This window comes from Myxine glutinosa, chromosome 5, assembly GCF_964187855.1.
Source record: "Myxine glutinosa chromosome 5, kmMyxGlut1.1, whole genome shotgun sequence".
Lineage (NCBI taxonomy): Eukaryota > Metazoa > Chordata > Myxini > Myxiniformes > Myxinidae > Myxine > Myxine glutinosa.
Genome location: NC_136265.1, coordinates 205,472,082 through 205,498,927, shown reverse-complemented (window position 1 = coordinate 205,498,927; position 26,846 = coordinate 205,472,082). Strand labels below are relative to the sequence as shown.

General features: G+C 38.5%; 1 protein-coding gene across 2 annotated transcripts in view; it reads left to right on the top strand.

Annotated features, from left to right (window-relative positions):
* Positions 1 to 24,493, top strand: part of LOC137428147 (pleckstrin homology domain-containing family G member 1) — a 125,942-nt gene extending 101,449 nt beyond the window's left edge. Inside the window, exons 17-20 of one of the 2 annotated variants that reach the window (XR_013623684.1) lie at positions 14,147 to 14,365; positions 20,527 to 20,604; positions 21,215 to 23,126; positions 23,206 to 24,493. Coding sequence is in view for 1 of the 2 variants with exons in the window: in XM_078779397.1 (XP_078635523.1) it covers positions 14,147 to 14,365; positions 20,527 to 20,587 (280 nt within the window). In the remaining variant the exon portion in view is untranslated. Of the gene's footprint in view, positions 1 to 14,146; positions 14,366 to 20,526; positions 20,605 to 21,214; positions 23,127 to 23,205 lie in introns of those variants that run through there. The other variant, XM_078779397.1, reaches the window with a different exon arrangement.
* The last annotated feature ends 2,353 nt before the right edge of the window (positions 24,494 to 26,846 follow it).

The window sequence follows — 26,846 nt, the reverse complement described above, 5'->3', positions numbered from 1 at the left end:
ACACGAAATTAAAAACACCTCACAGCCACGAAACACGTAATTAAAAACACTTCACAGCCACGAAACACGTAATTAAAAACACCTCACAGCCACAAAACACGAAATTAAAAACACCTCACAGCCACAAAACACGAAATTAAAAACACTTCACAGCCACAAAACACGAAATTAAAAACACTTCACAGCCACGAAACACGTAATTAAAAACACCTCACAGCCACAAAACACGAAATTAAAAACACCTCACAGCCACAAAACACGAAATTAAAAACACTTCACAGCCACAAAACACGAAATTAAAAACACTTCACAGCCACGAAACACGTAATTAAAAACACCTCACAGCCACAAAACACGAAATTAAAAACACCTCACAGCCACAAAACACGAAATTAAAAACACTTCACAGCCACAAAACACGAAATTAAAAACACTTCACAGCCACAAAACACGAAATTAAAAACACTTCACAGCCACAAAACACGAAATTAAAAACACTTCACAGCCACAAAACACGAAATTAAAAACACCTCACAGCCACGAAACACGAAATTAAAAACACCTCACAGCCACAAAACACGAAATTAAAAACACCTCACAGCCACAAAACACGAAATTAAAAACACTTCACAGCCACAAAACACGAAATTAAAAACACTTCACAGCCACGAAACACGTAATTAAAAACACTTCACAGCCACAAAACACGAAATTAAAAACACCTCACAGCCACGAAACACGTAATTAAAAACACTTCACAGCCACAAAACACGAAATTAATGTCACTTCACAGCCACAAAACACGAAATTAAAAACACTTCACAGCCACAAAACATGAAATTAAAAACACTTCACAGCCACAAAACACGAAATTAAAAACACTTCACAGCCACAAAACACGAAATTAAAAACACTTCACAGCCACAAAACACGAAATTAAAAACACTTCACAGCCACGAAACACGTAATTAAAAACACCTCACAGCCACAAAACACGAAATTAAAAACACCTCACAGCCACGAAACACGAAATTAAAAACACCTCACAGCCACAAAACACGAAATTAAAAACACTTCACAGCCACGAAACACGTAATTAAAAACACCTCACAGCCACAAAACACGAAATTAAAAACACTTCACAGCCACAAAACACGAAATTAAAAACACTTCACAGCCACAAAACACGAAATTAAAAACACCTCACAGCCACAAAACACGAAATTAAAAACACCTCACAGCCACAAAACACGAAATTAAAAACACCTCACAGCCACAAAACACGAAATTAAAAACACTTCACAGCCACAAAACACGAAATTAAAAACACTTCACAGCCACGAAACACGTAATTAAAAACACTTCACAGCCACAAAACACGAAATTAAAAACACCTCACAGCCACGAAACACGTAATTAAAAACACTTCACAGCCACAAAACACGAAATTAAAAACACTTCACAGCCACAAAACACGAAATTAAAAACACTTCACAGCCACAAAACATGAAATTAAAAACACTTCACAGCCACAAAACACGAAATTAAAAACACTTCACAGCCACAAAACACGAAATTAAAAACACTTCACAGCCACAAAACACGAAATTAAAAACACTTCACAGCCACGAAACACGTAATTAAAAACACCTCACAGCCACAAAACACGAAATTAAAAACACCTCACAGCCACGAAACACGAAATTAAAAACAGCTCACAGCCACAAAACACGAAATTAAAAACACTTCACAGCCACGAAACACGTAATTAAAAACACCTCACAGCCACAAAACACGAAATTAAAAACACTTCACAGCCACAAAACATGAAATTAAAAACACTTCACAGCCACAAAACACGAAATTAAAAACACCTCACAGCCACAAAACACGAAATTAAAAACACTTCACAGCCACAAAACACGAAATTAAAAACACTTCACAGCCACAAAACACGAAATTAAAAACACCTCACAGCCACGAAACACATAATTAAAAACACCTCACAGCCACAAAACACGAAATTAAAAACACTTCACAGCCACAAAACACGAAATTAAAAACACTTCACAGCCACAAAACACGAAATTAAAAACACCTCACAGCCACAAAACACGAAATTAAAAACACCTCACAGCCACGAAACACGTAATTAAAAACACTTCACAGCCACAAAACACGAAATTAAAAACACTTCACAGCCACAAAACACGAAATTAAAAACACTTCACAGCCACAAAACACGAAATTAAAAACACTTCACAGCCAAAAAACACGAAATTAAAAACACTTCACAGCCAAAAAACACGAAATTAAAAACACTTCACAGCCACAAAACACGAAATTAAAAACACTTCACAGCCACAAAACACGAAATTAAAAACACCTCACAGCCACAAAACACGAAATTAAAAACACTTCACAGCCACAAAACACGAAATTAAAAACACCTCACAGCCACAAAACACGAAATTAAAAACACTTCACAGCCACAAAACACGAAATTAAAAACACCTCACAGCCACAAAATACGAAATTAAAAACACCTCACAGCCACAAAACACGAAATTAAAAACACTTCACAGCCACAAAACACGAAATTAAAAACACCTCACAGTCACAAAACACGAAATTAAAAACACTTCACAGCCACAAAACACGAAATTAAAAACACTTCACAGCCACGAAACACGAAATTAAAAACACTTCACAGCCACGAAACACGCAATTAAAAACACCTCACAGCCACAAAACACGAAATTAAAAACACCTCACAGCCACGAAACACGTAATTAAAAACACCTCACAGCCACAAAACACGAAATTAAAAACACCTCACAGCCACAAAACACGAAATTAAAAACACTTCACAGCCACAAAACACGAAATTAAAAACACTTCACAGCCACAAAACACGAAATTAAAAACACCTCACAGCCACAAAACACGAAATTAAAAACACCTCACAGCCACAAAACACGAAATTAAAAACACTTCACAGCCACAAAACACGAAATTAAAAACACCTCACAGCCACGAAACACGTAATTAAAAACACTTCACAGCCACGAAACACGTAATTAAAAACACCTCACAGCCACAAAACACGAAATTAAAAACACTTCACAGCCACAAAACACGAAATTAAAAACACTTCACAGCCACAAAACACGAAATTAAAAACACCTCACAGCCACAAAACACGAAATTAAAAACACTTCACAGCCACAAAACACGAAATTAAAAACACCTCACAGCCACAAAACACGAAATTAAAAACACTTCACAGCCACAAAACACGAAATTAAAAACACCTCACAGTCACAAAACACGAAATTAAAAACACTTCACAGCCACAAAACACGAAATTAAAAACACTTCACAGCCACAAAACACGAAATTAAAAACACTTCACAGCCACGAAACACATAATTAAAAACACCTCACAGCCACGAAATTAAAAACACCTCACAGCCACAAAACACGAAATTAAAAACACCTCACAGCCACAAAACACGAAATTAAAAACACTTCACAGCCACAAAACACGAAATTAAAAACACTTCACAGCCACGAAACACATAATTAAAAACACTTCACAGCCACAAAACACGAAATTAAAAACACTTCACAGCCACAAAACACGAAATTAAAAACACTTCACAGCCACGAAACACGTAATTAAAAACACCTCACAGCCACAAAACACGAAATTAAAAACACCTCACAGCCACAAAACACGAAATTAAAAACACTTCACAGCCACAAAACACGAAATTAAAAACACTTCACAGCCACAAAACACGAAATTAAAAACACCTCACAGCCACAAAACACGAAATTAAAAACACTTCACAGCCACAAAACACGAAATTAAAAACACCTCACAGCCACAAAACACGAAATTAAAAACACTTCACAGCCACAAAACACGAAATTAAAAACACTTCACAGCCACAAAACACGAAATTAAAAACACTTCACAGCCACAAAACACGAAATTAAAAACACTTCACAGCCACAAAACACGAAATTAAAAACACTTCACAGCCACAAAACACGAAATTAAAAACACTTCACAGCCACAAAACACGAAATGAAAAACACTTCACAGCCACAAAACACGAAATTAAAAACACTTCACAGCCACAAAACACGAAATTAAAAACACCTCACAGCCACAAAACACGAAATTAAAAACACTTCACAGCCACGTGATTTAAAAACACCTCACAGCCACAAAACACGAAATTAAAAACACTTCACAGCCACAAAACACGAAATTAAAAACACCTCACAGCCACAAAACACGAAATTAAAAACACTTCACAGCCACAAAACACGAAATTAAAAACACTTCACAGCCACAAAACACGAAATTAAAAACACTTCACAGCCACAAAACACGAAATTAAAAACACCTCACAGCCACAAAACACGAAATTAAAAACACTTCACAGCCACAAAACACGAAATTAAAAACACTTCACAGCCACAAAACACGAAATGAAAAACACTTCACAGCCACAAAACACGAAATTAAAAACACCTCACAGCCACAAAACACGAAATTAAAAACACCTCACAGCCACAAAACACGAAATTAAAAACACTTCACAGCCACAAAACACGAAATTAAAAACACCTCACAGCCACAAAACACGAAATTAAAAACACTTCACAGCCACGTGATTTAAAAACACCTCACAGCCACAAAACACGAAATTAAAAACACTTCACAGCCACAAAACACGAAATGAAAAACACTTCACAGCCACAAAACACGAAATTAAAAACACCTCACAGCCACAAAACACGAAATTAAAAACACCTCACAGCCACAAAACACGAAATTAAAAACACTTCACAGCCACAAAACACGAAATTAAAAACACCTCACAGCCACAAAACACGAAATTAAAAACACCTCACAGCCACAAAACACGAAATTAAAAACACTTCACAGCCACAAAACACGAAATTAAAAACACTTCACAGCCACAAAACACGAAATTAAAAACACTTCACAGCCACAAAACACGAAATTAAAAACACTTCACAGCCACAAAACACGAAATTAAAAACACTTCACAGCCACGAAACACGTAATTAAAAACACCTCACAGCCACAAAACACGAAATTAAAAACACTTCACAGCCACGAAACACGTAATTAAAAACACCTCACAGCCACAAAACACGAAATTAAAAACACTTCACAGCCACAAAACACGAAATTAAAAACACTTCACAGCCACGAAACACGTAATTAAAAACACCTCACAGCCACAAAACACGAAATTAAAAACACCTCACAGCCACAAAACACGAAATTAAAAACACCTCACAGCCACAAAACACGAAATTAAAAACACCTCACAGCCACGAAACACGTAATTAAAAACACTTCACAGCCACGAAACACGTAATTAAAAACACCTCACAGCCACAAAACACGAAATTAAAAACACCTCACAGCCACGAAACACGTAATTAAAAACACTTCACAGCCACAAAGCACGAAATTAAAAACACTTCACAGCCACAAAACACGAAATTAAAAACACTTCACAGCCACGAAACACGTAAATAAAAACACCTCACAGCCACAAAACACGAAATTAAAAACACCTCACAGCCACAAAACACGAAATTAAAAACACCTCACAGCCACAAAACACGAAATTAAAAACACCTCACAGCCACAAAACACGAAATTAAAAACACCTCACAGCCACAAAACACGAAATTAAAAACACTTCACAGCCACAAAACACGAAATTAAAAACACTTCACAGCCACGAAACACGTAAATAAAAACACCTCACAGCCACAAAACACGAAATTAAAAACACCTCACAGCCACGAAACACGAAATTAAAAACACTTCACAGCCACGAAACACGTAATTAAAAACACCTCACAGCCACAAAACACGAAATTAAAAACACCTCACAGCCACAAAACACGAAATTAAAAACACCTCACAGCCACAAAACACGAAATTAAAAACACCTCACAGCCACAAAACACGAAATTAAAAACACCTCACAGCCACGAAACACGTAATTAAAAACACTTCACAGCCACGAAACACGTAATTAAAAACACCTCACAGCCACAAAACACGAAATTAAAAACACCTCACAGCCACAAAACACGAAATTAAAAACACTTCACAGCCACAAAACACGAAATTAAAAACACTTCACAGCCACGAAACACGTAATTAAAAACACCTCACAGCCACAAAACACGAAATTAAAAACACCTCACAGCCACAAAACACGAAATTAAAAACACTTCACAGCCACAAAACACGAAATTAAAAACACTTCACAGCCACAAAACACGAAATTAAAAACACTTCACAGCCACGAAACACGTAATTAAAAACACCTCACAGCCACAAAACACGAAATTAAAAACACCTCACAGCCACAAAACACGAAATTAAAAACACTTCACAGCCACAAAACACGAAATTAAAAACACTTCACAGCCACAAAACACGAAATTAAAAACACTTCACAGCCACAAAACACGAAATTAAAAACACTTCACAGCCACAAAACACGAAATTAAAAACACCTCACAGCCACGAAACACGAAATTAAAAACACCTCACAGCCACAAAACACGAAATTAAAAACACCTCACAGCCACAAAACACGAAATTAAAAACACTTCACAGCCACAAAACACGAAATTAAAAACACTTCACAGCCACGAAACACGTAATTAAAAACACTTCACAGCCACAAAACACGAAATTAAAAACACCTCACAGCCACGAAACACGTAATTAAAAACACTTCACAGCCACAAAACACGAAATTAAAATCACTTCACAGCCACAAAACACGAAATTAAAAACACTTCACAGCCACAAAACATGAAATTAAAAACACTTCACAGCCACAAAACACGAAATTAAAAACACTTCACAGCCACAAAACACGAAATTAAAAACACTTCACAGCCACAAAACACGAAATTAAAAACACTTCACAGCCACGAAACACGTAATTAAAAACACCTCACAGCCACAAAACACGAAATTAAAAACACCTCTCAGCCACGAAACACGTAATTAAAAACACCTCACAGCCACAAAACACGAAATTAAAAACACTTCACAGCCACGAAACACGTAATTAAAAACACCTCACAGCCACAAAACACGAAATTAAAAACACTTCACAGCCACAAAACACGAAATTAAAAACACTTCACAGCCACAAAACACGAAATTAAAAACACCTCACAGCCACAAAACACGAAATTAAAAACACCTCACAGCCACAAAACACGAAATTAAAAACACTTCACAGCCACAAAACACGAAATTAAAAACACTTCACAGCCACGAAACACGTAATTAAAAACACTTCACAGCCACAAAACACGAAATTAAAAACACCTCACAGCCACGAAACACGTAATTAAAAACACTTCACAGCCACAAAACACGAAATTAAAAACACTTCACAGCCACAAAACACGAAATTAAAAACACTTCACAGCCACAAAACATGAAATTAAAAACACTTCACAGCCACAAAACACGAAATTAAAAACACTTCACAGCCACAAAACACGAAATTAAAAACACTTCACAGCCACAAAACACGAAATTAAAAACACTTCACAGCCACGAAACACGTAATTAAAAACACCTCACAGCCACAAAACACGAAATTAAAAACACCTCACAGCCACGAAACACGAAATTAAAAACAGCTCACAGCCACAAAACACGAAATTAAAAACACTTCACAGCCACGAAACACGTAATTAAAAACACCTCACAGCCACAAAACACGAAATTAAAAACACTTCACAGCCACAAAACATGAAATTAAAAACACTTCACAGCCACAAAACACGAAATTAAAAACACCTCACAGCCACAAAACACGAAATTAAAAACACTTCACAGCCACAAAACACGAAATTAAAAACACTTCACAGCCACAAAACACGAAATTAAAAACACTTCACAGCCACAAAACACGAAATTAAAAACACCTCACAGCCACGAAACACATAATTAAAAACACCTCACAGCCACAAAACACGAAATTAAAAACACTTCACAGCCACAAAACACGAAATTAAAAACACTTCACAGCCACAAAACACGAAATTAAAAACACTTCACAGCCACAAAACACGAAATTAAAAACACCTCACAGCCACAAAACACGAAATTAAAAACACCTCACAGCCACGAAACACGTAATTAAAAACACTTCACAGCCACAAAACACGAAATTAAAAACACTTCACAGCCACAAAACACGAAATTAAAAACACTTCACAGCCACAAAACACGAAATTAAAAACACTTCACAGCCACAAAACACGAAATTAAAAACACTTCACAGCCACAAAACACGAAATTAAAAACACTTCACAGCCACAAAACACGAAATTAAAAACACTTCACAGCCACAAAACACGAAATTAAAAACACTTCACAGCCACAAAACACGAAATTAAAAACACTTCACAGCCACAAAACACGAAATAAAAAACACCTCACAGCCACAAAACACGAAATTAAAAACACTTCACAGCCACAAAACACGAAATTAAAAACACCTCACAGCCACAAAACACGAAATTAAAAACACTTCACAACCACAAAACACGAAATTAAAAACACTTCACAGCCACAAAACACGAAATTAAAAACACCTCACAGCCACGAAACACGTAATTAAAAACACTTCACAGCCACGAAACACGTAATTAAAAACACCTCACAGCCATAAAACACGAAATTAAAAACACTTCACAGCCACAAAACACGAAATTAAAAACACTTCACAGCCACAAAACACGAAATTAAAAACACCTCACAGCCACAAAACACGAAATTAAAAACACTTCACAGCCACAAAACACGAAATTAAAAACACCTCACAGCCACGAAACACGTAATTAAAAACACCTCACAGCCACGAAACACGAAATTAAAAACACTTCACAGCCACGAAACACGTAATTAAAAACACCTCACAGCCACAAAACACGAAATTAAAAACACTTCACAGCCACAAAACACGAAATTAAAAACACTTCACAGCCACAAAACACGAAATTAAAAACACCTCACAGCCACAAAACACGAAATTAAAAACACTTCACAGCCACAAAACACGAAATTAAAAACACTTCACAGCCACAAAACACGAAATTAAAAACACCTCACAGCCACGAAACACGAAATTAAAAACACCTCACAGCCACAAAACACGAAATTAAAAACACTTCACAGCCACAAAACACGAAATTAAAAACACCTCACAGCCACAAAACACGAAATTAAAAACACTTCACAGCCACAAAACACGAAATTAAAAACACCTCACAGTCACAAAACACGAAATTAAAAACACTTCACAGCCACAAAACACGAAATTAAAAACACTTCACAGCCACAAAACACGAAATTAAAAACACTTCACAGCCACGAAACACATAATTAAAAACACCTCACAGCCACGAAATTAAAAACACCTCACAGCCACAAAACACGAAATTAAAAACACTTCACAGCCACAAAACACGAAATTAAAAACACTTCACAGCCACGAAACACATAATTAAAAACACTTCACAGCCACAAAACACGAAATTAAAAACACTTCACAGCCACAAAACACGAAATTAAAAACACTTCACAGCCACGAAACACGTAATTAAAAACACCTCACAGCCACAAAACACGAAATTAAAAACACCTCACAGCCACAAAACACGAAATTAAAAACACTTCACAGCCACAAAACACGAAATTAAAAACACTTCACAGCCACAAAACACGAAATTAAAAACACCTCACAGCCACAAAACACGAAATTAAAAACACTTCACAGCCACAAAACACGAAATTAAAAACACTTCACAGCCACAAAACACGAAATTAAAAACACTTCACAGCCACAAAACACGAAATTAAAAACACTTCACAGCCACAAAACACGAAATTAAAAACACTTCACAGCCACAAAACACGAAATTAAAAACACTTCACAGCCACAAAACACGAAATTAAAAACACTTCACAGCCACAAAACACGAAATTAAAAACACTTCACAGCCACAAAACACGAAATTAAAAACACTTCACAGCCACAAAACACGAAATTAAAAACACCTCACAGCCACAAAACACGAAATTAAAAACACTTCACAGCCACGTGATTTAAAAACACCTCACAGCCACAAAACACGAAATTAAAAACACTTCACAGCCACAAAACACGAAATTAAAAACACCTCACAGCCACAAAACACGAAATTAAAAACACTTCACAGCCACAAAACACGAAATTAAAAACACTTCACAGCCACAAAACACGAAATTAAAAACACTTCACAGCCACAAAACACGAAATTAAAAACACCTCACAGCCACAAAACACGAAATTAAAAACACTTCACAGCCACAAAACACGAAATTAAAAACACTTCACAGCCACAAAACACGAAATGAAAAACACTTCACAGCCACAAAACACGAAATTAAAAACACCTCACAGCCACAAAACACGAAATTAAAAACACCTCACAGCCACAAAACACGAAATTAAAAACACTTCACAGCCACAAAACACGAAATTAAAAACACCTCACAGCCACAAAACACGAAATTAAAAACACTTCACAGCCACGTGATTTAAAAACACCTCACAGCCACAAAACACGAAATTAAAAACACTTCACAGCCACAAAACACGAAATGAAAAACACTTCACAGCCACAAAACACGAAATTAAAAACACCTCACAGCCACAAAACACGAAATTAAAAACACCTCACAGCCACAAAACACGAAATTAAAAACACTTCACAGCCACAAAACACGAAATAAAAAACACCTCACAGCCACAAAACACGAAATTAAAAACACCTCACAGCCACAAAACACGAAATTAAAAACACTTCACAGCCACAAAACACGAAATTAAAAACACTTCACAGCCACAAAACACGAAATTAAAAACACTTCACAGCCACAAAACACGAAATTAAAAACACTTCACAGCCACAAAACACGAAATTAAAAACACTTCACAGCCACAAAACACGAAATGAAAAACACTTCACAGCCACAAAACACGAAATTAAAAACACTTCACAGCCACAAAACACGAAATTAAAAACACCTCACAGCCACAAAACACGAAATTAAAAACACTTCACAGCCACGTGATTTAAAAACACCTCACAGCCACAAAACACGAAATTAAAAACACCTCACAGCCACAAAACACGAAATTAAAAACACTTCACAGCCACAAAACACGAAATTAAAAACACCTCACAGCCACAAAACACGAAATTAAAAACACCTCACAGCCACAAAACACGAAATTAAAAACACTTCACAGCCACGTGATTTAAAAACACCTCACAGCCACAAAACACGAAATTAAAAACACTTCACAGCCACGTGATTTAAAAACACCTCACAGCCACGTGATTTAAAAACACCTCACAGCCACGTGATTTAAAAACACCTCACAGCCACGTGATTTAAAAACACCTCGCAGCCACGTGATTTAAAAACACCTCACAGCCACGTGATTTAAAAACACCTCACAGCCACGTGATTTAAAAACACCTCACAGCCACGTGATTTAAAAACACCTCACAGCCACGTGATTTAAAAACACCTCACAGCCACGTGATTTAAAAACACCTCACCACCACGTCATTTTACACCTCACCACCACATAATGCAAAATACCTCACCACCACATTATTAAAAACACTTCACAACCACGGAAATAAAAGTTTCAGGGAGTACTTCAGTGACAACAGACACTGCCCAGATATGTAGATATATAGATAAATAAACCTGAAAATCGCAGAGCCAGAATTATTTTTTGGTCTGGGAAGCCCATGCGAGGTTTCTTCTTCTTCAGACTCTCACAACCCTGGGTGAATATGCGATCTTTTTTTTAAAAGTTCGAATTTTGCCAAATCTGTTTTATTCGTTTGTTAATATACCTCAGCCATTGACAAACCTGGAACTAAGTCTTTATAAGTTAATCAAATTCTGACACCGCGAATGACATTCGCTGAGCTAAATGTTGATATCTCTTCTGAGGTAACAAAAACAAAACAAAAAACACTTTTAAAGCATTATACGTATCAAACGATACATTTTATGAAACTGGGAAACCTAATACACACTTTGGTGGTTTTAAAATGACAGAATATGTCTTTATTAGAAAAAAATAATGAACATTGAAGACGACGCTGCTAAAAAAAATACACCGCTCTAACGCATAACCACGAGTTTAAACTACATTTACAACAAATATGAAAACTATTTTCATATCACAATGTTAAATATAGAATATATAGAAGATAATATATTTTTTAAATGAGCCCTATCTTCCAATGGTAAAAAAATCCTTCAAAAAATTCCTGGATCGGGAATAATATCCTGAGCTTCAACAAAAACTAATCAATTCTTCCTTATCCCAAGGGCAATCATCCCACCAACTTTCATCCAAATCCGTTCAGAACTTTTCCAGATATCTTGTTCACAAACACACGAACACACACACACACACACACGGACACGAGTGAATGCATTACTCCCTGGCGGGAGTAAAAATTTCAACTGAAAATTGATGATTTTATACAGCCTTGACCTTTGAGCTTTAGATCTAAAAAAAACAAACTCAGCTTCTATCTTTTGATTGGTGAACCAATTATGTGACCCAATGTGCGAATTCTTAAAATTTCAGGTAAACTCGATAAAATTGACCATTTTGTGCAACATTGACTTTTGAACTTTTTATCCAAAAACAACAACAATCGACTCCTACCTTTTCATTCGTGAACCAAATCGAGTGATCCGATATGCAAATTCTATAAAATTCTGGTCAATTCGGTGAAAATTGGTGATTTTACGCAACCTTGATCTTTGACGTTTTGATCTAAAAAAAACAAAACAACAGGTTTGTGGCTTTTGATTGGTGAACCAATTCAGTGAGGCAATATACAAGTTCTTTAAATTTCAGGTCAATCAGATAAAAACTGACGATTTTATGTGACGCTGACCATTGAACTTTTGACCTTTTGACCAAATTATTAATTTTCCTTCTCTATATTATCATAACAAAGCCTTGTTGAAAATTTGATGACAATAGCTCAAATGGTAAAAAAAAAGTTACGGCCTGGACAGACAGACAGACACACACACACACACACACACACACACACACACACACACACAGACACACACAGACAGACACACAGAAGTGATTACAAAACCCCATCTCCTGCTGTGCAGGCCATGGGTTAATGAAGATTGCAAAGACTGTTCCCCCATTTTATCGAATCAATAATTTTATGTTGATCATTTTTAACATTATGGTTGTTGTACCTAGGGCCCAACAAAGTGTGGCTCTTTGAGCACCATTGGTTGATATTTGTAATATTTGGAATACTTTGTGTGATATTTGGAATAAATTGTGCACGAGGAAGTGTAATCCACATTGTTTGATTGACAAGTGTCATGTCATGTGTGAGAACAAGAATATTTTGCTCACAACTTAACATTCCTTTTTCCTTTTTTTTCCAGATGGTAGAAAGGTAAGAATTTTGTTCTTCATGATAATATACTGTAAGTATAGGATATCACTCATAGAGTAAGAAAGCTTAGCCTTTCGATGCCTCAAAGTGGACTATTTTATCAAATATATATTGCATGTATTTGTACCCATTTGTCAAGGTTTTACTTCAATTTGTCAAGAAAGTCAAATGGTGTCCTTTGTGAAGAGTTGGCGATCTATCGACGGTACCATTGAAAAAATTCCAAATTTCTGCCATATCCAGCAGAGGGCGCATCAGCCACACAGCTCAGCTCAGCCAATAATGCCACCCTGAAGTTTTGTGCTGCGAACAAATGAAGAAGAAGCATAAGTGCTTGTCATGGATGGCATACCTGAATAACCATTGAAGCATTTTTAGGACAATTCATGGAACTCAGCTTTGTCTTAACAGATGAAAAAAAAAATCCGGAAAAAAAAGTTAAGTGTAATAGATAAATGACAATGTACACACCACCTGTGTGACCCATTTAATGTTTAATTTTTATTATTTTACCTAACAGCGTTCGGGCAGTCTTGGAGGGCGGGCAAGATCCCAATCGGATGGTGAGTCCCATGAGCAGGACTTTGATGAGGACCGTGGGCTCGGAGTCAGCAGCAATGACCTCTCCACGAATCCCACTGATGTGGAGCATCCAGAATCTCCAAGGAATCTTCAGTACATTTCAGAGGTGCACGATGAAGATGAAGTCTTTGCTGAAGTTGGAAAGGTGGAATCTGAGGTTAGGTCTCAAAGTTCTTAATTTTTGGCTTTTAGAATAATTTGATTTGGCCGACCGAAGCGAGGTCGATGCCATTTATTCCTGCTATGTGAAACACCCTGCAACCCTTGCCTGCAGAAAATGGAAAATGGACCTCTTCCATCATGTAACTTTGTTTTATAATTTTCTCCATGGGTAGGCCATCCAAAATTGAAAGTTTTGAGGTTATCACTCAAGAGATTGCGGAGAAACGTATATAAAAGTGATTAAAGGTGAAAAAGTCAGGGGAGAGAAGGAATGAAAAATTTAGGGCCTCGGCGGATGTTCCACAACATGGTCAAGGATGGTTGTGGATGCCGATTACTAGTATTCATTTATGCCTCACTTTTTGTGGGAGCCTATTACTAAGTATTAATGAAGCATATACCAAAGAGTGTGTGCATTTATTTTCTCCAAAAGGCCAAAGTGATATGACGAATAGATGGGATAAGGAAGAGGAGCAGGCGCCCTGTAGGTTAGAGCAGGAAATTTGGAATTGGGCTAGGGTGCTGCCAATAGCTCTCCTATTATTCAAGAAGGACACCATTGGATCTTCAACGTCCACCTGCTACTGCTGGAAGGCAGACAAGACATCTATTTAAATATCTGCCTGTCAGGTGTGTATTTAAACCACCTAGCATGGTGGTATCCGTCTCCAGCAGGTTCGTAGATGTCTCACCTCAAATGAGCATTTTTTTTGGAGTGTGTGTTGGTAATGAAACAGGAATTCAATGTAAAGTGATGATGTGGACTGTGACACGTGGTACATATTTACCTTATAGACAACGAGGAAGAGTACCTGTCCCAAGTGACGGGAAAAGCGAGCAAAAGTTTCCTCCTCCAGAGTCCTGTCTGTCCCTGGCCAGTTTGCCGGCGATAGCCCACAAACTTAAATATAACATGTCCACCAACCAGCACGCCCACCCCACTTACCTCTGGATCAAACTTGTTGTTGTTAAAATATTCAAATGTTTTATTTATTTATTATTACCTCTGTCACCAAAGGTGGATGGAGGTTATGTTTCAACCTGTTTGTTTGTCTTTGAACAGAATATCTCAAAAACTTATGGACGGATTCAGACGAAATTTGGTGGACAGGTTGGTTGTGTGACAAGGACGAATCTTTTAGATTTTGGTGAAGATCTAAATTCGGATATAGATACGACAATTTTGTAATTTTATAAACTAGAACACCCGCACACTATGGGAGCGGCAAAAAGGGTCATTCCTATTTGGGGTATATAGATTACAGACGATATATGGTGGGGTCTCAAGAACATTGGGTGTGTGTTCATTTACCAAGTTTCTTGTGGAGAGATCGCCAAGTGGTTTAAGCATTCGAGCAAGCACTCCATTAAAAACCGTTAAAGAATGGCTGGCTTGGCAAGCGCTAGCTAGCTGCTTGGCAAGTGAGCACAACCCGGGCTTCCTCCCTTTCAGTTTCATATATAAAATAGCAGGAGCGAGTTTCAAAAGGCCGCCACGACAAACCCCATGTAAAGCCGCTGTCACACCTTGACGTTTTAGCCAGCATATGCCGACGTATGAAAAATTTGGCGAATACGCTGGCACACGTCGAATACGTTATGGGTAAGTTTTGTATACATTAAGAGCACGCTGGCATACGTCGTAGTACGCCGAGCACATCGACAAATTTTGTGCATGCACAAAATTTGTCGACGTATGCCAGTGTATGACTCACACCAGCACTCAATTTTGATACGTCGGCATACGCTGGCTAAATCGTCAAGGTGTGACAGGGGCTTTAGCACCAGGAAGGGTCATGTTATTAACCCAACCCAGGTGGGGTATATAAAGCACAGTAGTTCTTTGCTCAGTTCTGTAAGTAAAACTTACCTCACAGATGTCGGGATTCCTCCAAATTTCTTTGTTTAGTGTTATATAGAGCATTAGCGACTGTTTAAAAAGCCAATCATACATGTTTGTGGTTTATAATATTTTTACTTCTGGTTGAGGCTGTTGGGCCGTTGCTCCCACAAAAACGCCATGATAAGCTATTTGTAAACGTTGACTCGATGAAGGAGGAAAAAACCCCTTGGGTAGGTGGGATTTTATTGGTATTAATATTGTTTTGTAATAACCTCCGCTCTAGCAGGGAGAATGGCCTTAAAATGCCTGTTGTGTGTGATGTGTGTGAATAATATTAATAATATGCTATTATTGTTAGTTTTGTTATTCGAAGCGGCCTTGGAAAAACGCCACGATAAAGCTAATTTAACATTGATATACACATCAACACGCAACCCCACGGACTGCAATTGGGGGGGGAAACTAGAGCCCCTTTATATACAGAGTTGCGACATAGAGGGTCCGGAAAAATCTAGTCACGTGATTGCGTGGAGCCATTTTGAGTCCATCGCGGACAGGATCAGGATTTGCAAAGGATCGCTGGACAGGATCAGGATCAGGCTGACCGCATATCGGTCAGCGTTTTAACGTTCCCGCTGTACGCAGCGTTCTCATTCGTGTTTTACATCGATTTTACGACAAAATGACAGGTTGTAGCGCCTGTGGGTGCACAAATAGAACAAATAGAAAGTGAGAGTACCGTCCGAGGAAAATCTACAGGGCCTTGTCATTCCAGATATCCAAGACGTGCAGGAGCTGTCTCAACCTGAGCGCGATAGCTTGTACAACCTTGCTGGCTACTGTGTTCACAGTATAAGGAAAAACCAGAAGACATGTGATGACTGCATTAGCCAGGTGATTGTTGCTGAAGGTGAAGAAGTTAACCAAGCTGCAGAGCTTACTGTACTGAAAGAGTATAAGCAAGGGTGTCTTGTTCATGTTTCAGAAAAAGTGATCAACATGTTGGTAACTGTGGAGGCCATGTTTCGTGGTGCACAGGATGCTTTCATGGCTGAAAAGAACGTCGCAACAATGTTTGTGGAGAGAGCAGAGCAGATAACGAGAGATGTTCACTTCCCAACGTGCCACAATCTGAAAGCCAAACTGCTTACAAAATTCATCAACACATGCCTACACATCTTTTGTAAGAAAAAGACACATCAACGCAGGCAACAAGCTGCACAAGCAAAGAAGGGGGGTGAACTTGGCAGCAAGAGCATGGCAATGAGACAATTGGCTGCAAAAGTGAAATAGATATTTCCATTGGACTTCAGTTGCAGGACTGCAATGTGCTGTACACCTACAAGCTAGCAACTTACGTGGATAATTGGACTAAATAATCATTTTGAAAATGTTATCATTAACATTTTCTCTAATATGTTATTTCAACAGGGAATAATACACATATCCAAGTTATTTTAAAGCTATGGATTAACATACATTTCAACATGATATTTCTGAGAGGGAATGATTGTAATATTGGTTGCAAATTAAATAAATGTACTGTATGAATATCTCGCAAAGGAGCTCTTTATGAATGACGAGAATTTGAGCATGTATAGTTGTATACTCTGTTTTGAGGTACATGAATCAAAACTTACAAATTGTTGTTTATATACATGTACCAATGCCCTCTGCTAAAGGCACTTTCCTGCCTGTGGTAGTTAGTACTCCAACAAGTGAATGACATGCTTTGTTTTTAACAAAATTATGTAATTTGCTATAAAAGTGGAAGGTTACAGGTTCACGGTTTGAGTATTAATCGTAAATGAGTTCAAAGCCTTTCACAATGGTCTCTGAGACCTTCGTAAAACAAATAATAAAATAAGTTTTATTTTTTGTACTTTCACATGGAAGATAGGATTATTGTTATTCAAAATTTTCAATGATGCTTCAGAAAGAATTTGCTAGAAACCAATTCATGCCAGTGATACAGCAGTTGTATGCCACAACTGAGAAAGGGGGAGGGGGGCATGCATTGAATGTATGTATTTGTCTCTGTTGATTTGAATGTGTGAGGACATTAACTTGTGTTTGTGTGTGTGACTTTCAATTTATAATTTGTATGTGTGTGCATTAGCACATGCGTGTATGTGTGTGTGTGTGATTGTAAATATGTAATTTGTATATGTATTAGAGATTGTGTGTGCGTGTGTGTGTGTGTGTGTGTGAGAGAGAGGGAGAGAGAGAGAGAGAGATAGAGGGAGAGAGGGAAAGAGGGGGCCGGGGGTAGGGGGGCTAATCTATTTTTGGTGGGATTAATATATGATCGGCAAAGTTTAGATTAATAATTTAAATATGAAAATTTAACAAACACAAATATATACCCACACACGATAAACAAGGTCAAACAACTGCAGAAATACAAAGATAACTCTTAACATTGTATTGTACATGTACATGTATAAGCAGGGAGGTGAGAGTTCGAGTCTCGCTCTCGCCTCCCTGAAATTAAAATGAGGCTGAAATAAGCAGCACGTGTACCTGTCTAGTTCATTCCTTCTTTGTCATGGTTCTAAATGTCTGTGACTGTTAAATCACAACCAGCTCTGTGATTTTCTTCTTTATCATATGGCTCTTAGTTGTCATAAATCTTCTATTTTGTCATCTTCACATAATTTGTTCATTATCAACATGGAAAAGACCATTCCCATCTCTCATACATAGAGAACATAATGGAATACACGGTTCAATGCACTAGCGCCATACGGCGGCTCCGCACTGAATGGACTCAAAATGGTGTCAAATCGTTAGTTGTCGCTACTCTCTCTATAAAGGGACTCTAGGGGAAACCCGCTCGGGGGAGAAAACTCCCTTGGGGAGGAGGGCAAATTAATGCGCTACAACCTTCATTGTGTAACCCTTCGTCATCCTGTCAAGTTTGGTTGAGATTGGATAAGTAACGATGTAATGCATTGGGGTCAAAAATTCATCAGACAGACAGACATGAAATGGTGTATTTTAGTATGATGATTCATCACCATTGAGATATAGGACCAAAAACGATATGTAGCAAAAAAAAAGAAGAAAAAAGTTGTGAATGGATTTGGACAAAACTTGGAGGATGCGTTGTGTAGGTGACAAGAACAAGACGATTCGATTTTGGTTCATGTCCGGATCGATATCCGACCTATCAGTGGAATACAAAACATAAACCTTTCAGCCTGGTGGAGGTGTTATTATTAATGTTGTGGATACTGTCTATTACAGGTTTAGAATTATCAATGATGCAGAATTTCTTAATCCCAGAATGAAACTTCACCTTTTCCTCATAGTTTTTTTTAAAGCGTTTATAGATTAGTTTCATCGCCCCTGTAATACTACCTGACAAAGGTTTCAAACTCCATTCTCTACTTACGATGATGAACCTCATCTTACAAGGACTTTGTGCATTTTTAAGGCCAATCCTTCCAAAAGTGTTTGTATGTAAAATGTTTTTGATACAAATGCAATATTATTATTTGCTTTGCCAATTGGAACAATAACATATTGTGTTTGAAGCTGCCTGAAGCAATCACGCGTCTCTGGATTGTTTAAAATTACCTTCGGATTATTGATTCAAACTTCTATTTCCAAATCAACAATTCTCCTTTTCACATGTTTCTCTACCTCCTCCGACCATAAAACCACTTGTGTGTTTGGTATTTTTTGTTTATAAATTTGTTCTCTCATCCATTTCCATCAGTCCCATCATTGTAAGTTCCATTGCTTTATGCCAGTTAATCCTTTTTTCTTCTTTTTTTTGTATACTGAATCGAGGCTCGTGAAAGAGCTAACATTTACTTCACAAACAAATCAACCAGACAAACAAAATACTGTATATAAAAAGAGGGAGCGGAAGACAAGATGGGGAGAGAAGGGGAAGCACACAAATCGTATGTTGATGATTGAAGGCCAAGGTCATACCGCAATGTCAAGGTCACACCAAAAATATGATAATTCGAACACTGCCCTACCGTCAAAACCAAATATTTCACCACACTGAGTAGTGTTATAGTGTTCTAAAGTGTACATAAAGTGGACACATTATGTTGATGATTTTTTGATGTTGATGCATCATTATGTTGATGCACATTATGTTGATGATGATGTTCATGTTGATGTTGATGTTGACACATAAAGTTTTTCTCTATAATTCCATCATTTTGCAAGTAATGCAGGTAATTTTGTACCTTTCACTATTCTGAGGTCACCTGTGATAATGTGTTTATGATGTGGATATTTAAATCCGGAATGTTCACAATAACATTTGTAATTTATATTTTTACATTCAGGGTGCAGATACAAGTTCAAATGTGCACCACCAGAGTCCAGAAAGGATGGATGATGCACTGAACCCCCTTTTCCAAAAGGTAATCCTATGGTTATAGTTATTTATATGCAAACACTAAGGCTAACCCCCGCTCTAGCAGGGAAAATGGCCTTAAAATGCATGTTGTTGTTGTTGTTGTATATGCAAACACTACAAGGTATTTGTGTTGCATTTGGAGATTATTACCTCCACCACCAAAGGTGGATGGAGGTTATGTTTTCACCTCTGTCTGTTTGTTTGTCTGTCTGTGAACTTCCAGCTGTGAAATGGGAGGCTCCCACCATTCTGGCTCACGGGGAGAGGATGGGACATTGACATGTAAATAAATACTCATGTGGAACATATTGGGCAAATAAACAGTCTGCAACTCAACATTGAAATATGACTGCCATTTCCAAAGTGGATTGTGAAATAATGTATCTGGAAGAAGACTATTCCCTGGTTCATTTTCAAAGTTTAAAACATTGTCCTATCTATTTCAGTGTATCCCACATCTTGCTATATGCCCTACCCTCTCCTGCATAGTTTGTAGATGGCCCTTGAGGTAGGTGGTTTGCATTCTAAATTGAACTGGACATTGGCATTTTACCATATCACATTCCTACCAGTGTTAATTGGAGTATTCTGTTGTGATTGGTCTGTGGACACAGAGCATTCTTGAACTTCTTGCTGATGACCTCAAGTATGAATGGCTAAGCGCTCTCACCAGCAGCAGCCAGCCTAATGAAGTTTCCAAGGAACCCAAAGACACAAACGGAACCTTACCAGAGAATACTGTTGAAGAGCCTGATATCATAGAGCCAGAAACCTTTGCAACTATTGTTGAAGAGTCAAGCTCCGAAGAACCAGCTAATAAAACACCAAAACCTTGTCATTCTAAAGAGATCTGTGAAAGTAAGAATAAAGAGTGCAACTTTGAGTCCAGACATGACAGTTTTCAGAGGCGATACTCCTTGGATAAAAGCCCAAAGGCGATAGAAAGCTTGCCTGCTGTCAAGGATACTGTGAAAGCTGAAGCTTCTTCTAGCACCAATGAAATGGAGCCTTTTTCAAAAACTGACCCCAAAGATGACAAGGTGTCCGACAGCAGTGACATTGTAATTGCAGATGAAAAGGCCACAATCAGTGACAAAATACAGGAAGCCAATGAAGTACAAAATACACCAAAACAATGCACGGACCAATTATGTTCTCCAACAGTTTTACAAAAACTAAGAAATTCAAACCATAACGTAGGTTCCCCACACAAGCATACGCACAGGGTATCGATGTTGGAAGAAATTATTGAAGAGTCCTTGTCTTCAGAAACCTTGCTTCATCAGATCCGAGGGCAACGCAATAATTCTCAAAATCATGCATTTGAAGAAAGAATCCAAACATATTTTACTGGCAGCACCTCGGGAGATACGCTCGACTCTAAAAAGTCCGAACATCCAATACAGGCTCTCAAGACTCTATATGAGGAGTTCATTCAGAAGGAAGCTTCGAGAATCGTTTTGGGAAAGAAACGGGACAGTCTGGCACTTATACCAGAAGGTGTTGTACAGCAAAATATTGGCAAGCTGTACACACAAGCGGAATCCCAGAACAAAAAGGATGCAGCAAGGGAGGTGGTTCATTGTGTAAAAGAACAGCAAGCAGGTGGAATATCTTCAAAATCCATGTTGGGAATCCTTTCGAGAGAGCAACAACCTCCAATGCAAATGATTTCATCGCAGCCCATTCACATATTGCTACCACAAACCCCAGCAATTTTGTACAGCAGTTGGTATAACCGTTTGGCAACATTACACGACCTTTTCCAACTTCCTGCAAACGAGCGTATTTGGAAAGATACGGACGAGACAAAAACATCACTTGATGACCCTCATCTGAGTACAGAAAACAAGGATCTGCAACAATCGGACATTCTAAATAGTGAGGAAAGATCACCTTATCAGAAATATTCTGTAAATAGTTCTGATCAATCAAACATTTCTGACGTTTCTCTGGAATCCACTGCGAAACAACAATATCTCCTGAAACTTGCTGATTTAAATGAAGACTCAGAAACAGGTGCGGAAAATCTTTTGTGGAACTCCTCCATGAGTGCCATTGAGGAGTTGGAAACACTTAGGAAAGAGCTTGAAAGCAGCATTGAAGAGCGGGAAGGCAAGGGAATCGATCATTTTGACGAGATGACCCAAGATATGTTTGGATACTCGCGATCCGTCATAGATTTCAACGGTGAAGATGGAGCTGACAAATGCACAGATATTTCAAATGCACACCAAACCCAAACAAAAGCAAGCAGTTCAGGACAGGATGGCAAGGAAGAGATTTGGTTCCGTCATAATAAGCCTTACTTCCAGGTCGATCCAACTCCTGAAGACCTGTTGACATCCACTACATCTCTACTCTTGACAAGCTGCAACAACCAAGCAGCTGCAAGGTCAAGTGTAGATTCAAAAAGGAAATGTGCCATTGAACGACATGGCCGGCCAGCATACCAACGATGGCATGAAGTGGAGGAAACTGTCACATTCAACACGCAAAATGACAACAGTGGTCCCCTTCAAAATGGTATGATATATTACTTTCATCAATGTTTTCCGCTCCAGGTAGTAAAATTACCATTTGATATCTTTATGATCTCTTCCAGGTTCTTGCCGGTCACGTGAACATGAAGTGCAAAATGAACTTCACAACTTGAGCACATCCCCACCCTCAACCTGTTTGTACGACGACTGGAGGACTTCAGGACCCCAGTGTATTTCACGGCCCATATCGGGTCCATCTCTTCACTATCAGCCATCTCGGATGCCTGCTCCAATGTGGCCTTTCCATTCTGGAGTTCCCTGTTTTCCTCCTCCAGTGGCTTTTACTCCAGTCGGTCACCAAAGTCCTGCTTATCTCATATCCCATTCGTTGCCCCAGCATTTTGCTACGGCTGCCTATACGGACCTACATCAAGAACCACAACCGATACCATCAGTAGTACCAAAGTGCATCATAAATAATGAGAGAAACTCATCGTTGTCACAAACTCAAAATATGGTTGCTAACTACTGCCATTATGAGCACCCAAGTGGTTGTTCAAACTTGGTTCACTTGATAAAACCGCCATCTCATTTTCATCAAACCATGAACTGGTTACGTGCATTTCAGTCTCCCTCACTATCACAACCTGTATTAACACCTGCTTTCAGGACTCCTGGTCTTGTCCTTTTGCCAACTTTTTTTATACCTTCTTCCCCCGGTTTTCCGAATGCGCCACCTGAATAATCCTACGGACAATCTGTGCACGCCCCATTGATGGAACAAATATTAAACTGCATCAGAGGGGTGACCCAGCCAGGATTTCAGTTCAGGCCAAGAAACTGCCTTGGCATAACCGAGGCTCCTTATTGAGAACGGGGCACCAGCATTGGATTGAGGGCAACATACACTTTCCACCTAATTTAGGCCATCACAGTTTCTCAATCGTTGAAGTAACATAAGTGATGAAGATCATTTGTGTTTATATAGTGTGAATGCAAATTTTATAGTCATTATTATTTTACATACAGGAAGTATTTATACATTATATTAATAGATGGAGACCCAAATACTCTTGACATATACTCTTCAGGGCATTCAGGATGAGTCGACAAATGTTTCAAGGTGAGAACCGATACTGGACAGATGGCCACTCGGTGGCAGATGAATGGACGGAAAGTGGGAGGAATTTGGAATTTGTTCAGAGTAACTTGCCTTCTCTTCACAAAAGAGTCGGTGGGATCTTCACCGTCCATCAACGACCAGCCCTGGCAAGACGCCCGGTTTACGTCCTTCTGATGGACGGCGTACACATTTATGCCTCATCCTGCGGGCTAAGTACAGCCTAGATAGGCCAAAGGCAGATGTGATTACCTGCGAGCCTATTATACATTAAAAAAATACTGCACTTCAAAAAAGAATGTTTTGGGTTTTTTTGGAATGGGTACTCGAGCTTAAGATGCGTTCGACAGAAATGTTGACAAATGGAGCATTTGTATTGGAATGCCTAAAGGCAGTGCCACATTGATACCTGTCAAGAACAAAAATGAAAACATAAAACATACTCAAGGTAAAAAAAATACTTTAAGGCAAGCGAACGTTTGGATATGTAAATGAATTATAATCGATATTTTGAACTCTTCCTGCCTGAGGAATGACTGCAATGCATCTTCTTATATCCTCAATGTGACGTCACAATTTAGTTAGTTACACAAGTGTAAGCCTGGTATCAGCAGCACAGCCACATTCTCAATATGATGCAACCAGCAGCCACAGGCTGCATATGACGTAATAGTATAGAATGTAAACTACAGTATTATTCTGCCGATGGTATATCATATAGACAGTAAACTTGTAAAGACTTTTATGAAATGATGATTATTGTGAACTGTTACTCATTTTGAGGTTGTTTTTTTCTTGTACAAAAGTGATAATAGTACTGTACATTATGTCAAGGCCCCCCCCCCCCCCCCCCACTCCTCTGGCCCGATTTTAAAAATATTTTTGAATCCAAAGGAGAAGTGTTGTTGGTATAAAACAGTTTCTATTAGATATGGTCAGTCATGGCCACCTACAGAACTGATTCTGATATACAGAGATTTTTGAATAATATGTTGAGCTTGTCTGTTTCCCTTACTGGTTTTGGAGTAGAGCTGAAATTATTAATAATAAAAGAATCAGTTCTCTGGCTCAGATTTAATAAATTCCGCCCTTACTGACCACCTCCCTCGAGTGAAATATTCTGAAGCATTCAACAATGAGCAGGTTATCGGTTTCAGGCCACGCCTCCCGCATTTTAACATTGATGATCATCGATCGGCATGGAATATACATATACATATACATACAGTATCTATATACAAAATAAGTAATTATATTAAGAACTCTCACATACACAATAATAACACTCTCAAAGCAAGTACAATGAAAATATCACTTGCATCTCATGAACAATACATATGATGGTACCATCATTCCCCAATGCTCTCAAAGCAATAAACTCACGATACACCAAACGTGAGTGGAATGTAACAATCCCAAATTCCGTGCATGAATCCCCACGCTGGTCGAACGTTGAAGTCGTGCAGAACGGCAAGAACAACAGGCAGGTATCGGCGCGGCTGCGGACGAGGAGTTACGAGGTGAGAGGTCAGGCAGATGGCGGCGCGGAATAATGATCCGCCAAAACGTGAGTGCAATCCACACCTCACGTCCACCGACTATTAAGCCGATATGGAAACCAACGGTGATCAACACGAAGAGGTCGATATGGGAATCCCAACGACAAAACACGGAATGTGTTTGAGATGAGATGCCCCAGGCAGACGGCCTCCTCGAGGAAAAATGGCAGATCGGCCTGTAATGGAGGCACTTGCTTTCCCGCCAACAATAGTTCACGCTCTGTACCAAAACCTGAGACGCAGGTTTAATTGCAATCACAATATGGGACAATGCCACGGGCAATCCCTTTTACGGGAAGCCTCAATTCATTCGCAACCAATATCGAGGAAGTCCGCTTGCAACCTCGATGCGACTCACGGCTGTCTCTTTCACGGCCGTCTCCTCTCCCCTGCCGACTTTTCTCCTCTCTCCTCTTCCGGTTTCTTTGCCGCGTTTTTCTTTTTCCTCCATAGCCTCCACAAACATTTATTTTTACCTTTTACTAAAGTCATCTCCATTTCACACAGAAATCTTAACAACAATATTACCTGAAACTAAAAATCCTCCAAGTATATAATAACAACTAAGGCGGACGTGACAAATCCGTAACAATATATATATATATATACAGACTTGGCATTTAATATGGATTTTTTTTTTTCTTGACTTGGGTTTACTTTCTGAACTCAGTATATCAATCTGGTGAGTTTCTTTTACCCTTCGGTGATGTCTTTGTTGAAAGAACCATGTCACTGATTGTCTTTCGCAGCAAGAAGTCAATAACAGGATTATATCACAGGTGGCATGACAAAATGTAAGGACAGGTACATTTGACGATTGGCTTCACAATCAGGTATATAAGGGTTGTTGCGTTCTGTATTAGTGGAAAACAACTGCTGCACGTCTACAAAAGTTATTGCCGCTTCCTCTGGAGATGGTCCGTCAACTTGACAATGCTGTTTGTCATGGAGTGGTGGCTTTACGAAATTCTGGCAAGAAACAGCGTGCTATTGCTCGGCAGTATGGCATCACTCAAGGTCAGGTGTCAAAGATCCTGAAACGAAATGCTCAGAGGGGTGTCCCTACTCCAATACCGAGGCCAGG